The sequence below is a fragment of the Condylura cristata genome, unplaced genomic scaffold (assembly GCF_000260355.1).
Source record: "Condylura cristata isolate star-nosed mole 26May11 unplaced genomic scaffold, ConCri1.0 scaffold00004, whole genome shotgun sequence".
NCBI lineage: Eukaryota > Metazoa > Chordata > Mammalia > Eulipotyphla > Talpidae > Condylura > Condylura cristata.
Window position 1 is genome coordinate 65,346,766 of NW_004567105.1, and position 13,360 is coordinate 65,360,125.

Sequence of the window (13,360 nt, forward strand, 5' to 3'; positions counted from 1 at the left end):
ATATCATCAAAAAAAAAAAGAGTGTGAAAAAAAAAGGTGAGTGAGTGTGTTCTGAATTTCATTTTATAACACTGGAGGAGGTAGTAGAAAATATTTGTAATAAAAAGGAGGTGTTGGGTATAATGGGGTGATGGTATATCGGGCTTCATCTAATTCTTGAATCTTCACAAGACTTACAAAGCAACAGTGATGACCCCAACTCTGCTGAACTACAAGTTATGATGGGTGGAGCTGGTCAGGGAGTGAGGGCAAAGAAACCTTGCATCACTGGCAGTGTCTGCTACATGCACTGATTAACCTGGCAGGACCCGGCTGGAGAAGGGTGTTCTGAGGGGCTTCTAGGGGTCTGGTTTAGTAGGCAGAAACAAATGCCATGGTTTTGCCTGCTCAGAGGCCTGGCGCCCCTGGGGGAGGTTTAATTGTCTCTTTGCAATCCTGCCAGTCCCATAGATTTATGCAGGAAACCCAACCCCTGAGCCAAAGTCAATGCTAAGCTTGGCCAAGCCCAGCCCAGCCCAAGTTCGAAGGTTCATGAGTTCCCAAGAAAGGGCCCTGGGAAGGAGAGGTGGTGGGACATCCCCACAAGGGGAGAGTCTGGCACTGAGCTGCCGTGGGCTGGCGGTGTGGGTCGGGGTGGGGATTACGGTGGGTGTCACCACCAGATGGCACCTACCTGATGACCAGGGACACTGGGATGCCTCGGGCCTAGCCAAGAGCACAGCCACCTTCCTTCTGGAGGCCAGCCTTCCCTGCCCCACCCTGGCCTGAGGCACCTGTCACCTTACTCTGGCTGCCAGGCTTACCTCCATGCCAATGCAACCTCTCCAGACCCCACGCAGGGGCCTTCAGGCCAGTTCAATCCCGCATGGTGTCCAGGGCCCTGTTGCTCTAAGCAACCTTCTATGTAGCCTTTGTATATGGCAGCACTGTTCTACCTCCTTAAGTGAATAACCTAACCCTCCCCTTTTACAGCTGAGTTACTGAGGCAGAGAGCAGTTCAGCAACGTGCCCAGGATTACAGACACCCCTCCAACAAAGGGCACTCTCTGGGTCCGGCGGCCTCCACGCTTCCTCTTCAGGGATTCTGTTCTGTTGGACTTTGCTTAGTTCTGTCTGGACAGTGCTGGGCACACCCTGTTTTCTAGAATAGCTATTGTGTCTGGGCCCTCACCAGGCTTGGAGCGTTTTGTATCTCTACCTCCGGGGTAGGTTAGGACCTGAGTCTTGGGAGTTGAGCTCAGCTTCATCAGAGTCAGCACAGAGGAGAGGGGGCTGGGCCCTGCCCAGGGTAGGTCATGCTTGGCCTCATGAGGAATCTCAGTATCACTGAGGCTGGATTGTGAGTGGCTCTAGGGTGCTGGTCCGTGGGCAGGGCACGGGGAGTCAGGGAGAATGGAGGATGCAAGAGGCAGCAAAAGGGTGAGAAGGCTGAGAAAGGGGGTGATGGCTAAGAAAATGCTGGGCCTGTTGTCCTGGGCTGAGCCCTGGAGGGATTATTTTCTATGCATGTACCCAGGAAGGCCTCAGTGGTACCCCCTTGAGAGTCACTAGGCCCACAGAGGGCCGTCTGGGGACAGGAGCTACCTCCTCAACAGGAAAGGCCAAATGGGAAAGTGGAGGTGGGAGGGCAGCGTGGGGTAGGGGCCTTTGCTGTGTCTGTCGTTTTAAAGATCTCTGGGCACACGCAAAGATACTCACATGCACGCTTGCTTGGACGTGAAAAAGCCCTGCACACAAGCAAACAGAGAGGGGAGACCCACGTGCCACACAGACAGGCACACACAGAGGCACACAGGCACAGCACACCAGCCAGACATGTGTGAGCACATCCAGGCTTAAACAGACACACACCCCAACACAGAAGGACGCTCGAGTCAGACCCAGTGACAGATCCCGGAGGCACAGAGGCAGCCCTGAGAGACACGGGCACGAACGCACACACAGCCCCACACATGGGCAGGCCCACGGCCCACAGAGGACCTGCCTTCCTCTGGATCCCAGGCTGGCTTCCTGGTGACAGAAATCTGGCATCTGACATGCACCATGTGCCAGCAATGACCTCATCAGGATCACGAGGGTGGCCTGCCCTTGGGGCCTGGGAGGTGTTGCAGTGGGGCCTAGAATCTGGGGTCTGGGCCGCCATGATCTGCTTTGGGGGCCTGCCTTCTAGGCATGTCTACAGCCTGGTCCTGGCAGGGTCTGGCCAACCCTGCACCCAGGCCTCAGTTTTAGGGGCTCCAGGAGACAGGGGACTCGCTTTCTTGAGAGCTAGGGGTGTGGCAAAGTCAATTTATGGGGTGATACACACTCACTGGGCACCAGGACCAAGAGGGAGAGCCTGGGGTGGGGGGTTCCATAACTGTCCACTCCAGAGAGGTGGGGGAGCTGGGGATTATGCCCCCTGCTCCTGAGCAAGCATGCTACATAACTGTACACTCAGCTCAGGGAGGAAGCCTGGGAGGGAGACCCAGAGCAGACCCAGCCACCACACTGCCTCCAGCCCACCCCCTCTCAGTGAGCCTCAGAGCCCCTACCACCCCGCTGCTCCCCAAGGGCAGTCTGTTTTGGCACCTCCCAACTTCCAGCCTCTCTGCTTCTTCAAATCCTGATCCTCCTCCAAAGTTTGGCTCAAGTAGAGCCTTTTGAAGTTAGCACTCTGCAATTCCTCCCATTCTGGACACAGAGGGTGGGAGATGGAGAGGAGAAGATGCTGTCATCTGACCTGATGGCCTCCAGGGCACCACCCTCCACCAGCGAAGGGAGCTCCCCTGAGGAGGAGTAGCTAGGCCCCCAAGTAATCAGCTTCTGAATGTGACCTTGACCTGATGGTCTGGATAACAGCGTGACTCATCTAGTTTGCAGAGGGAGGGTTGGGGTGGGGAGGTGAGTGTTGAGAAGAAGGAACTGGGCCTCAGTTTCTCCCCTGTGGAGAGTGTTCCAGACCTGTCCTGACTTGCCTGGTGCCCCTTTTCCCTCCAGACTGCCAAGATGGCTTTGAGCCCCCACGTGGTCCCAAGTGCTTACTCACTGTCCCGAGCACCCCACTCACCATCTGAGACGCTAACAGAGCACACTGGCCTAACCCTGGGAGCTGGCGCTCCGGGCCAGTTCTCCCCATCTCAGCTCAACTAAGCGAGAGACTGAGAAACCCGCCCAGGAGGTTCCCATCAGTGAGCTACCCTTTGGGCTGGGCTGCGGGTTCCTAAACCTGTCTGCATTGTCACAGGCACCCACCATTAAGGACCCTGGGCCTCCCCCTCTGGGCGGACAAGCTGCCATGGACATCATGGAGAAGAAGGTAGGGACACCCAAAGACAGAGCTGACTCCACTTTTTCAGAACCCCAAATCAGTAAGTTCTCTTCAACTAACTGTGGGGGCTCACCATGCCTGCAGTGGGGTGATGGAAATATGGAGGCCTGTTAGCCCCTTGCTTCTTCCACCTGGCCCCCAACTTCTCCATGCATCCTTTCCTCACCACCCAGCAGTTCCTGGGTGCTTTCTTTATATAGCAATGTGGAATAAACATGGTTGTGGGATCACATTGTGAGGAAAAGGGGGTCTTCTTAGGGGCCTGCAGTGTTTCTCTCCCTGCTGGGAACCTCACCTGCTGTCTCGTTCTCCAGCTGGGCCTCCTCCAGACACTGCGTGCGCTGCTCCTCAATCATCTTCAGATACATACACTCTTCCCGCTGCAGCCCAATTGCCTGGCTGCCCTAGGGGACAGAGAGGGGGATGGGGCATCAGGCTGTGCAGGCCCCCGCCTGCCCATGTCCATGGACTCCATGAGCAGCCACCTGGTTGACCCAAATTCCAGAATGAACCCCAACCCTGGAATGAGTCCCGATCCTAGTCCTAGACTGCAGCCTGACCCCTACTTGGATCTGATCCCAAGCTCTTACCTACTGTCGCCAAGCCTCAGTCAGCCTTGAGGACCGAGTGATGGCTTCTGTGGCTCCCCAACAGTGTTGGGGCTATAACAACTTTGTCTCTTTGTGCATGGCATCAATCTGATGAAGGTGTGAGGGGCCCTCCTCAGAGCCCAGAATGGCTACCTGGACTCTGGCACTCTCCAACTTGGGCAGGGGTCTTTTATTGTGGCCTCAGTCTCCATGGATGAGCAGAGCCCAGCTAGTCTGTCTCATCATGGGGTTTGGGGGTCAACTGGGAAGAATCCTGGAGTCTGGATGAGCCTTTCAGATTCTGTCCCCAATCCAGGAGCCTGTATTCAGTCCCCTGGGTCACAGGCCTGGCCCTCCTGGTCCAGGTCTTACCCATCTCCTTCTTCGGTTTAAATAACTCACCTATACAGATCTAATGAAGGAAGGGAGTTTTAAGGGGATAAGAGAACCCATCTTGGATAATCTACCATCCCAGCAGGTCTCCTATGCCTTTAGAAGGTAGGGAGAAGGGGTGAGATGGTTCAAGCTTCTCCCTTCTCGTATATTGTGCCCTGGCCAGCGATCAAGCAAGCCAGATCTGTGCACTGAGGTACTGAAGCAGACATGCGAATAGAAAGGTTGCACAGGAAAGGCCAGCAAAAGTCAGGACTTAGGAGGTCTTAGGTAAGAAGGGCAGGGTCCCTCCATGGGGGACCCTGGATGATGGCAGCTTCTGCCCATCTGGCTTTAGAGAAGTGGCTGCCACCCCTGGCCACCCCACACTGGTTTCCTTGTCTCTTGCCTAAGGAAGAGAGAGGCACGACCTCAACAGGGCTATGGGTGAGTGTCCAGAAAACTGCTCCAGAAAGAGATTCTCAATGTCGCCTCAACTTGTCCCTCCCATCCTGGGATCAAGACCTCATCTCCCTGGACTTCCATTTCCCTGATGGATAAATGAGCCTCAGCCTCCTCCCCTAACTATCTTGAGAACTTGCAGTAGGCCTGTGAGGAGAATATACTTGGTTGGTTTCCCCTCATTTCCTTCAGTAGTGTCTATGGATACCAGGCGTGTCTTTGACCATTGTTCTGACTTGACCCGATTGGGGGGTGAGTCCCAGGTGCCAGAGAGCACTCCATTGCTGCAGGGGGGCAGGAGGTAGGATGTCCAAGCTGAAGCTGGTCGACTAGTGCCCTGGAGCCCACACAACAGAGTCCCTTCCACCTTGACAGCTCCTCATCCTTGTTGAGGATTTTGGACCAGACTTGTTGCCACGGGTCCTCAGAGTCCAACGTCCCCACTTGTAGCTAAGCACCGCGGCTGCCTATCCCAGGTCCAGGGAAGGGCTCCTCCCTGCCCACGGCGTCTTTCAGGCTACATTCCCAGCCTCCAGGCTGCATTTGCCTATGTGCCGTGCGCTTGAAAGCCACATAGTTAACATGATTTCCATCCATCCTGGACTGTTAACTTTACCAGTCAATTGGGATAAAGACACTAACTGGTAAGTCCTTTAAAGCTTGGCATATAAAGTAACTTGGCTAGTCAATGACTGTCTCAAGGAAAAGATGTGGGGCTCAAAGGACCCTCTTTGGGGCCACACACTTCTCCTTTTGCTCATAAATGTTACTCAGACAGAAATGGGGCTCCAGGTGGCTTCTGGGAGAAACCTGGGAAATGGCCACTTTGGCTAGTGTCCTCAAGAGATTGATCTAGCTGGGGTGTTTGCACCATGCTTCCTGCAAAGCACCTTCCTATCCCCTTTCTCCCCCAGCAGCAGGATTCATGCTGCTCTGGCCCCTTCCCAGTCTCTCCCATTCTCCCCCCAACCCCAGCATGATAGCAAGATTAACAGTGCAGGCATCTGTTGCCACTTCCTTCCCCACCCTTAACCCTCTTCTCGTGCCATGTCCTCATCTCTATCTGGAAAACCAACTGCTTCCTCAGTTCAAGTTCAGGGGTTCGAATGAGCCCTCTTGCAGGGGTCAACAGGTCACATGAGCTGGCTAGAACCTTCAGGCCACAATACCTGGCGTGCAGCCCACCACTCAACTTGGAGCCAGAAGGTTCACTTCTGTGACAAGTCCACTAGGCAGGTGCATTTATTCTTTCCTGCTGGGCCAGCAAGCTTAGAGGCACAGGGCTAAGGTTCCTCCTGCCATCTTGCCACCAAGTGAAACCCAATGAGGAAAGTCATGCAGCCATAGACAGAACAGAGAAAGGCAGGAGGGCTGGGTCCTCTCAGCTTTGTCTGAGCCTCTCAAGGCAGCCACAGGTGACACCAGCCCTGCTCCCAGCAGCATCACAATCTTTCTTTATGGTTTGAACTATTTGAATTTTCTGTCCCCGTAATCAAGAGTCCAGATGTGCACTCTGAGGCCTGGATAATGGGTGGCCTTACTTACTGGGCCCTACTAAGCCAGGGAGGGGTATGGCCATGCTGTTGCCAAGAGACATTTCCAATCACAGAGGGCATCATAGGGCTCCCGGCAGCTACTGCTTCCACTCGCTGAGGGTACTGAACCAACCTCTTCAAGCAGCTCTGTTCTCCCAGCAGCGCAGCCACAGAAACTTTGCTCAGAGGCAGCTTGCAAAAGAGAGGCAGGAGTCCCCAGGGTAACCTGCACATCTGGGGTGTCTCTGAATAAAGATGAGCTCTCTTTTCACCACAACTTGATTGAATGTTAGACCCTAACTGGAAAAGGGTAGAGGAAACAGAGACCCAAAGAGGAAGCTGAGGTCACCCAGCAAATGCACATTCCCAGACCTAATCTTCTGACCACTGGTCTGGGCTGCATCAGTCTCTCTCCATGGCCTCACTTTGGCCATCTGGTCAACCATTGCCCTTTGGGAGCCAGGGCCAGGGCAGCCCTCTCTAACCCTTATCACTGAGGAATTCAGGCAGACTTTGGACTTCCTCTTCCACTTATTTCCGTATTCTAAACATCCTCATTATCCCCCTGGACTCCAAACGCACAAAGTTGGAAAATTCCCAGCTGGATAAAGCCAAGCCTACTGATCTCAAGAAAGGTTCCCAGGTAGAATTTGGGGTGTGGGCTTCAGAGAGAACGGGTAGTAGAGGTGCATCTTTGAACATGCTTAAGAGTTTGATGGTCAGGGTAGAGCAGAGTATTCCAGAAAGTAGGAAAAGTGTTTCTGCAGAAGTATGGAACATGAAAATGCCCAATAAATTTAAGGTTGCAAGAAGTCTGGTGGATAGCAAGGGGCCTGGAGGTTTCAGGAGACAATTTGGGAGATGTGGGAAGGAGCCAGGCCTCATCGATGCCCTCCCACCCTGGGTAGATGCAGTGGCCCCTGCAACCAAGGGAGTCTTTGAACAAAGTGTATCGCCAACCTCATCTCCTGCTTCAAATCTCTGATGTGTCTCATGACTTTGGGGTCAAAGCCCACTCTTCCAAATTGGCATTCAAGGTCCTTCCCAATTCTACCAACTTGACTCCTGACTCGCTCTGTGGAGAAGAGAAAACTGGTGTTTCTCTCAAACCCTCACAAAGTCACTTGGCTCCAAGAGAGCTTGAAGTCAGCCTGACCTTGCCGTTGGGTTGAGGCAAGAGTTTCAGAATTGTCTAGACCCCCAATACCTTATCTGTGACAGAAGGGAACCTAGCAAGGGTGAGAAAGGCCAAAGTATGTCTTCACTTCTGGCCCTCTTGTGAACCTGCCACGGTGTTAGCTGGCTGTGTAGGTGACTGCCAGGGACTTGACGTGAAATCCTGAGTCTCTGGTCGGGGCAGGGATTAAGCAAGTCTTGTTAATTCCACCTGCTCTGATGGGTCCCCTCCTCTCTTTCCCTGTTGTGTGGGGCTTGGAAGAAAGCCCTGCTTTCTTCTTTCCACATAGGGCCCCCTAAGGTCTGGGGCAAAGGCTGGGTTTGTGTGTGGGTGAGAGTGAAGACGCTGGAGCACTGTTAGAGGGTGGGTGTTCTGAAGTGAGAGGAGGCAGGTGTTGGGAGGGTCCCTCAACTCCCTCAAGGGAAGCTTGAGACCACAGCTACTGGCCTGGAATCAGAACCCCCAGTTCTAACTGGAGCCTGAGAACTGAGGCAGGAGGGGCTGAGGGAGACAGAGCAGTGGGTGGGGACAACTGAGTAATTTCGAGGGGAAGCTGTCTCTGAGAGGCAACAGGCCACAGAGGAGGCAGGAGGAAGACTCCCTGCTTGTAAGTTTACAAGCACTGGGAGCCAGGGTGGATGAGTTGCGCTCCTAAGATCTGTCAAAGGAGGGTTCTTTTCCCTGGCTGGTGCTGCTGGAGGAGGCAGGGAAGTGGGGAGTAGAGGGCAGGAGCCATCGCCATGTAAGATCACCACCTTGTAGCCCATGATTTACACAAGTGTTCTTCCCTATCGACACAGCAGAGCAGGAACGAGACACAGGGGAAACTGAGGACCTGGAGGGTGAGGGCGGGCCACAACCCACTGCCAGCGGCCCCTTCACTTTGGCTTTGAGTGTGAATCAGTAAGGAAATGGAGATCTTGAAACTAGGGAGCAAAGGGAAGGTGAGAGGACGAAGAGGAGAAGAGGGCAGGAGGGAGAGTGCCATGGGAAGTGGGTCACGCCATCCAGAGTCACAGACCAAAGGAGGCAGATCTCGCAGCTTTGCAGAGGGCACTGACGGAAGCTGAAATAAGGCCTCACCTTACTGAGGAGGGACACGAGGGAGCCTGCTGGGTGACGCGTGTAGCAGCTTTATCAGGGCAGTGGCTGCACAGTGCACAGTGTCACATCGGATTGTGCCTTTTACTAATTAAAGACATCCCTGTAGCCCAGGGCAGCATGAGGCACCACAGAGCCCCTTTGGAGGAAGCCATTGTTCTTAGTGAGGCCGCAGAGCCTGGCAGAGCCTGGCAGAGCCTCGTTAAGGCGCTGGAATCAGAGGGCCACTTCCTGACCTCGGGCAGCTTCTCCACCTCCTCTATAAAAGGGGGAGCCTGCTGCACCACCTCCCTGTGTGAAGGGCACTAGGGGGCTGCCCAGAGGGGTCAGCAGTCATTATGGAAGCCCCAGCCCCGCCCTCCCAGAGGCCTGGCCCAGCCACAGCCTGGATGCCCTGCACAGGCCCCGGCCGGGCTTCCTACCCACTGGCAGAGCTGCAACGCCCCTGCCCCAAGTCACATCGCTTCTGCTCCCCGTACTTTCACATCCTTTCGCCAACAACCTGAAACCTTCTCTCTGTGCAAATCAAAAATTTGCTCAAATTCCCAAATTTTATGGAAGGCTAAGTCCTGGGAGGTGGGAAGGTAGAATAGGAACTAGTGTGTGTTGGAGGCTGAGGAGGAGGACGAAGACACAGGTTTGAGTCTGGGGTAAAAAAGAACACTTCATAGATCAGAGTGGTACCAGGACAAGGGTTCTTATGAGGAGAAGGCAAGTGGCTTAGCCTGGTCCCATCTAAGGGCCCTTTTGAAGGTTCTTTGGGAATGAAGCCAGCCAGGGCTTTCTTTGCAGAGGTTCAGCAGTGAAGCAGGGCAGCAGGGACTCAGGCTAAGCATTTGCTTATAGCCTCTGCTTGTGCAAAGCCATCAAGGTACGCCTGGGAGGGGACTCAGTGTACAAGCACGGTATGTGTGGACAGTCTCAGCACTGGGGTCACCTGCCGAGGACAGGGCACCAACCCAGGGAAGTCCCGGGCACGCAGAGACTGCTGGGAGTCCCGGGCACGCAGAGACTGCTTGGGGACCATCTCCCAAGACTCACTGTGCAGGAAGATCTGGTTTTGAAGATAGCAGGAGGCATTTCCTGAGCCCCTCGACAGAGAGTGCAGATAAAGAAGGGGTCCCATGCAGTGAAGACCAACTCTAAGATAAACTCATATCATCTGCAGCAACATGGATGGAGTTGGAAAGGATCACACTCAATGAAATAAGGCAGAAAGAAAAAGAAAAATATCAGATGGTTTCACTTATAGGTGGAATGTAGAAGAATCAAATAAGGCATCAGGAGAAAAAAAAAAGTAATTATAATAAATTAAAAATCAAAATCAACAGGCAACTATAAAGCAGAGACATTCTGCAGAGGAGGAGGAGAGAGAAGGACCAGGACAGGGGAGGGAAGAGGACAAGGGACTGTGGTGACGGGGCACGGGTGACTTGCTGGTGGGAATTTCACAGGGATCACACCTGAGGGGAGATGGCATACATTGTACAGAAGTGAAGGATGATGTAAAAGAATACATAAAATAATAATAGTAATAAAAGACCAGCTCTGTGCTTACCTACCCTGCAGCCACATGGCGACCCAGGCTGGAAAATTCTTTGTGCTAAAACCAAAGCCTCCATCATGGTGCTGCTGGGGGCTATCTGAAGGTTGGAGGTGAAGGAATCTCTGTTGATTTTGTTCGGTGTGATCATTACATTGTAGTTAGGAAAACGTCCTTTGGTTTTAGACGCGTCTTAAAATAATTTGGGACAAAATCTTAAAAGAGATTTTTAAGTACCTCTGTCAAAAAAGCAACTGATGCAGATACATACAGGCTATCATCTGTCGAACCTCAGAAATGGAGAGGAATGAGTGTGAGAAGGTCCTATATGGCCATTTTGTTGACATGACTGCAGGGAATGGGTACTCATCCTACTAGTCTCCCAAGTGACTTTCTGTGTGTCTGAAAGTTCTCACAATAAAATTTGCCATGTGATGAAACTGAGTCCCCTCTTCTCTGAAATAAGGCCGGAGGTATGTGGTGACCGACCCTGTAGTGCGTCATCCTGAGTGCCACGAGAATGGCTGTGCATCACAAAGTCAAACAGGGCAGTCTGGGAAGGCCCGGAGCAGATGCGGGAAAGGACAGGGTTTCCTCTGATCCCGTGGCTGTGTCTGAGAGCGGCCATGTGAGAGGCAGTCTCGGCCGCCTGCCCTGTGAGGCCCAAAGTCTCACTTCTGGAGTTGTCTGGTCGCCTCTCAGGACATTTCCTCCCCATCCCCAGGACTCCTGCCTGCCTGGGGGACAAACACTCATGATGTCTAGAGTATTAAGGCATCAAGGGGAAGGAAGGACATCGTTTCCACAGTACTTTCACTCTTTAGCCTCACAGAATCCTGACCAGAACACAAGTCACGAGGTCAAGGGCAGAGATTCTGCCCCGGTGGGGGTGGGGCTGGTCTCCAGCTCAGTCCCTCTTCCCAGTCCCCCTGTGCTTGGGCCAAGGGTGCTCACCTCCCTCCCAGCCCCTGGCCCTTTTTCTGGAGGAAACAGAGGCTTTTCCACAGAAATTAAAGAGAGTCTCACAATCAACCAATGTTGTCTGTTGGGGAGGACTAGGCCTCTGGACCCCAGCTTGGGACTCCTCATGGAAACAGCCCAAATCTCAGGGGCGGCCAAGACTCAGGGCCCCAGGATGGGTGGGGAGACATCTGTGATGGGAGTTTGTCCTGCCAGGACAGTCCTGGGCATTGTCCTGTCAGGACAGTCCTGACCACTGGGGTGGTCACTTCACTTGAGCAGAAGAACTGACCCCACAGCAGCATGACTCCTAAAGCCCACAGGGTGGCCTGCTGGGACACAGAGGCTTTGGCTGCTGTGGACAAGCTCTGGAGAGGCCGACGGCAGATGGCCAGGCAGGAGATCTATGTAAGTCAGGCCTTCAGGAGCTGGCGACAGGCGGTCACCTCAGTGAGTTAGAGGAGCCAAGCCTCACTCACCCCTGCCCCTCCTGGTTTCTGGGGTGGGAGGTAGGTGGGATTGGGGGGTGTGTGTGGGGGGGTACATTGGGAGATTCCTCCCCTTTCTGGGGTCAGGTCTACTGATCTGGCTGGTGGAGGCTGTTTTATAGCGGTAACCTGAGTGGGAGATTAAGTCCATTTGTATAAACTCTTCAGGGCATTGTCTGGCCTCCTCCAGAGAGCCTTCCTTGACAGCTCCTCTCTGCAACCCTTGCTCCAGTTTGGGGGGCCCACTCCCACCTGGGCTTTTCCTCCTAGGTCACAGGTCTGCTTTCGCCCACTAGCCTGAGAACCTTTCCAGGGCAGGACCTGGGTTGCTCCTGCGGAGCCCAGAGGCTGGCATTGCCCTGAGCGGTTCTGCTACAAGGGGGAAGCTTCTGTGCCTGCTAGGGGGGTAGGGGCAGTGGAAGTCGCCTGATGGCCCTGCGGCAGACTTCCTCTTCTAAGACACTGGAGGTTTTCTTTCCTTTTTTTTACTTCCCTGTTCAGAGATTTCCCCTTCCCTGACTGAGGTCAGGGCATCATAAATGGGAGTGATAAGGCCCAGGGCCTTCAAACTGAACTTTGCAGCTGCCATTTTATGATCCTGATAACATTTGCACGCCTCCCCTCTCACCCCTCACCCCTCGCTGGGGCAGGATGGCCTGGTGTTCATTCAGTGGGGGAGCAAGTAGGGCAAGAGGGAGATAGGGTCCCTCAACCCAGCTTGCCTTCACCAGTCTGGCCACGACACTTCTCTCATCTTGCTCTGGGCTGTGGGGAATGTGAGAGGGGAGAGACCTCAGCACTTGGTTATGGGGTGTTCAGAAGAGCCTGGGCAGAGAGGTGAGTAGGGCTGAAAGGGGGGTCCAGAGTGGGGAGGCCCCATGCGCTGGAGCAACCAGGGCAGGCCGTCCTGGGGAGGAGCTGGAGTTAGGTCCTAAATGAGTAAGTTCTGGAAAGACAGAAGAGACACTACAGGAGCCAGGCTTGCCTGTCCCAGGAAGTGGGGGCAGATAGAGCCTAGCAGGAGAGGGGGCCCACTGAAACCACTCTGCCCACGGGACCAAGCATTTCTTCTTGAGGAAGAAACAGGGCACCAGTGCTGGTCCCAAGATCCCTGGTAACCCAAGGAGACCTTGAATGATCAAGGTCCAGACTGGGGTGACCAGAGAGTTATTGGTGAGATCTGGGGGCTCTGTGACACGCAGGGGGCACGTGTATGTGGTGCCAGAGGGACAGGCTTAGGCTAGAACTTGGCGACGTTTTGCATGCTCAGAAGGTGGGTCTTATGGGCATCAAAGGGAGAAGAGGAGGAGGCTCCTGCCAAGTGGTATAAGGTCTGCTCCCAGGACAGGCTATCGCTACCAGTGCCCAACGTGTGTCAGGCATCAGCTAGATAGAGACAGATTCCTGCCCTGGCAGAGGTGAGGCAAGGGAGGTAACCAAGGGACAGAACTCTAGATTCCTCAAGTGCTGGACAGGAAGAAAACCAACCTCTGTTCAGGTGTGACCAGAGGGGGACAGGTGTGGCTCTGGGTGTTATGGGTCTCCTGTTGTCCACCTGGGTGGACCTACCCAGTCTTAATGTCTTCCCTGCACAGAGAGGGAGATGATCTATGTATCGTCTGTGCCAATTAGCCCAGGTGAGACTGAGACACACACACGTGGACACAAGTCCTCCCGGGGCACACAGACACACATAAATCAGGGGCATGCACCTGCCCACGTGGGACTGAAGCAGAAACTGCTTGCTGGCTGGTGGCACCCTGCTCAGTTTTCTCATGCACGCGTCCTCCTGATCCACACTACGCCAGCGCCTCAATGCTCA

General features: G+C 54.0%; 1 protein-coding gene across 2 annotated transcripts in view; it reads right to left on the reverse strand.

Annotated features, from left to right (window-relative positions):
• The window catches only part of VIPR1 (vasoactive intestinal peptide receptor 1), a 30,564-nt gene that overhangs the window by 16,465 nt on the left and 739 nt on the right, over nt 1-13,360 (reverse strand). The window contains exon 2 of one of the 2 annotated variants that reach the window (XM_004676275.2): nt 3,606-3,714. The exons of the other annotated variant lie outside the window; for it this stretch is intronic. Coding sequence (XP_004676332.1) covers nt 3,606-3,714 — 109 coding nt within the window. The remainder of the gene's footprint in view (nt 1-3,605; nt 3,715-13,360) is intronic. 2 annotated transcript variants of the gene reach the window in all.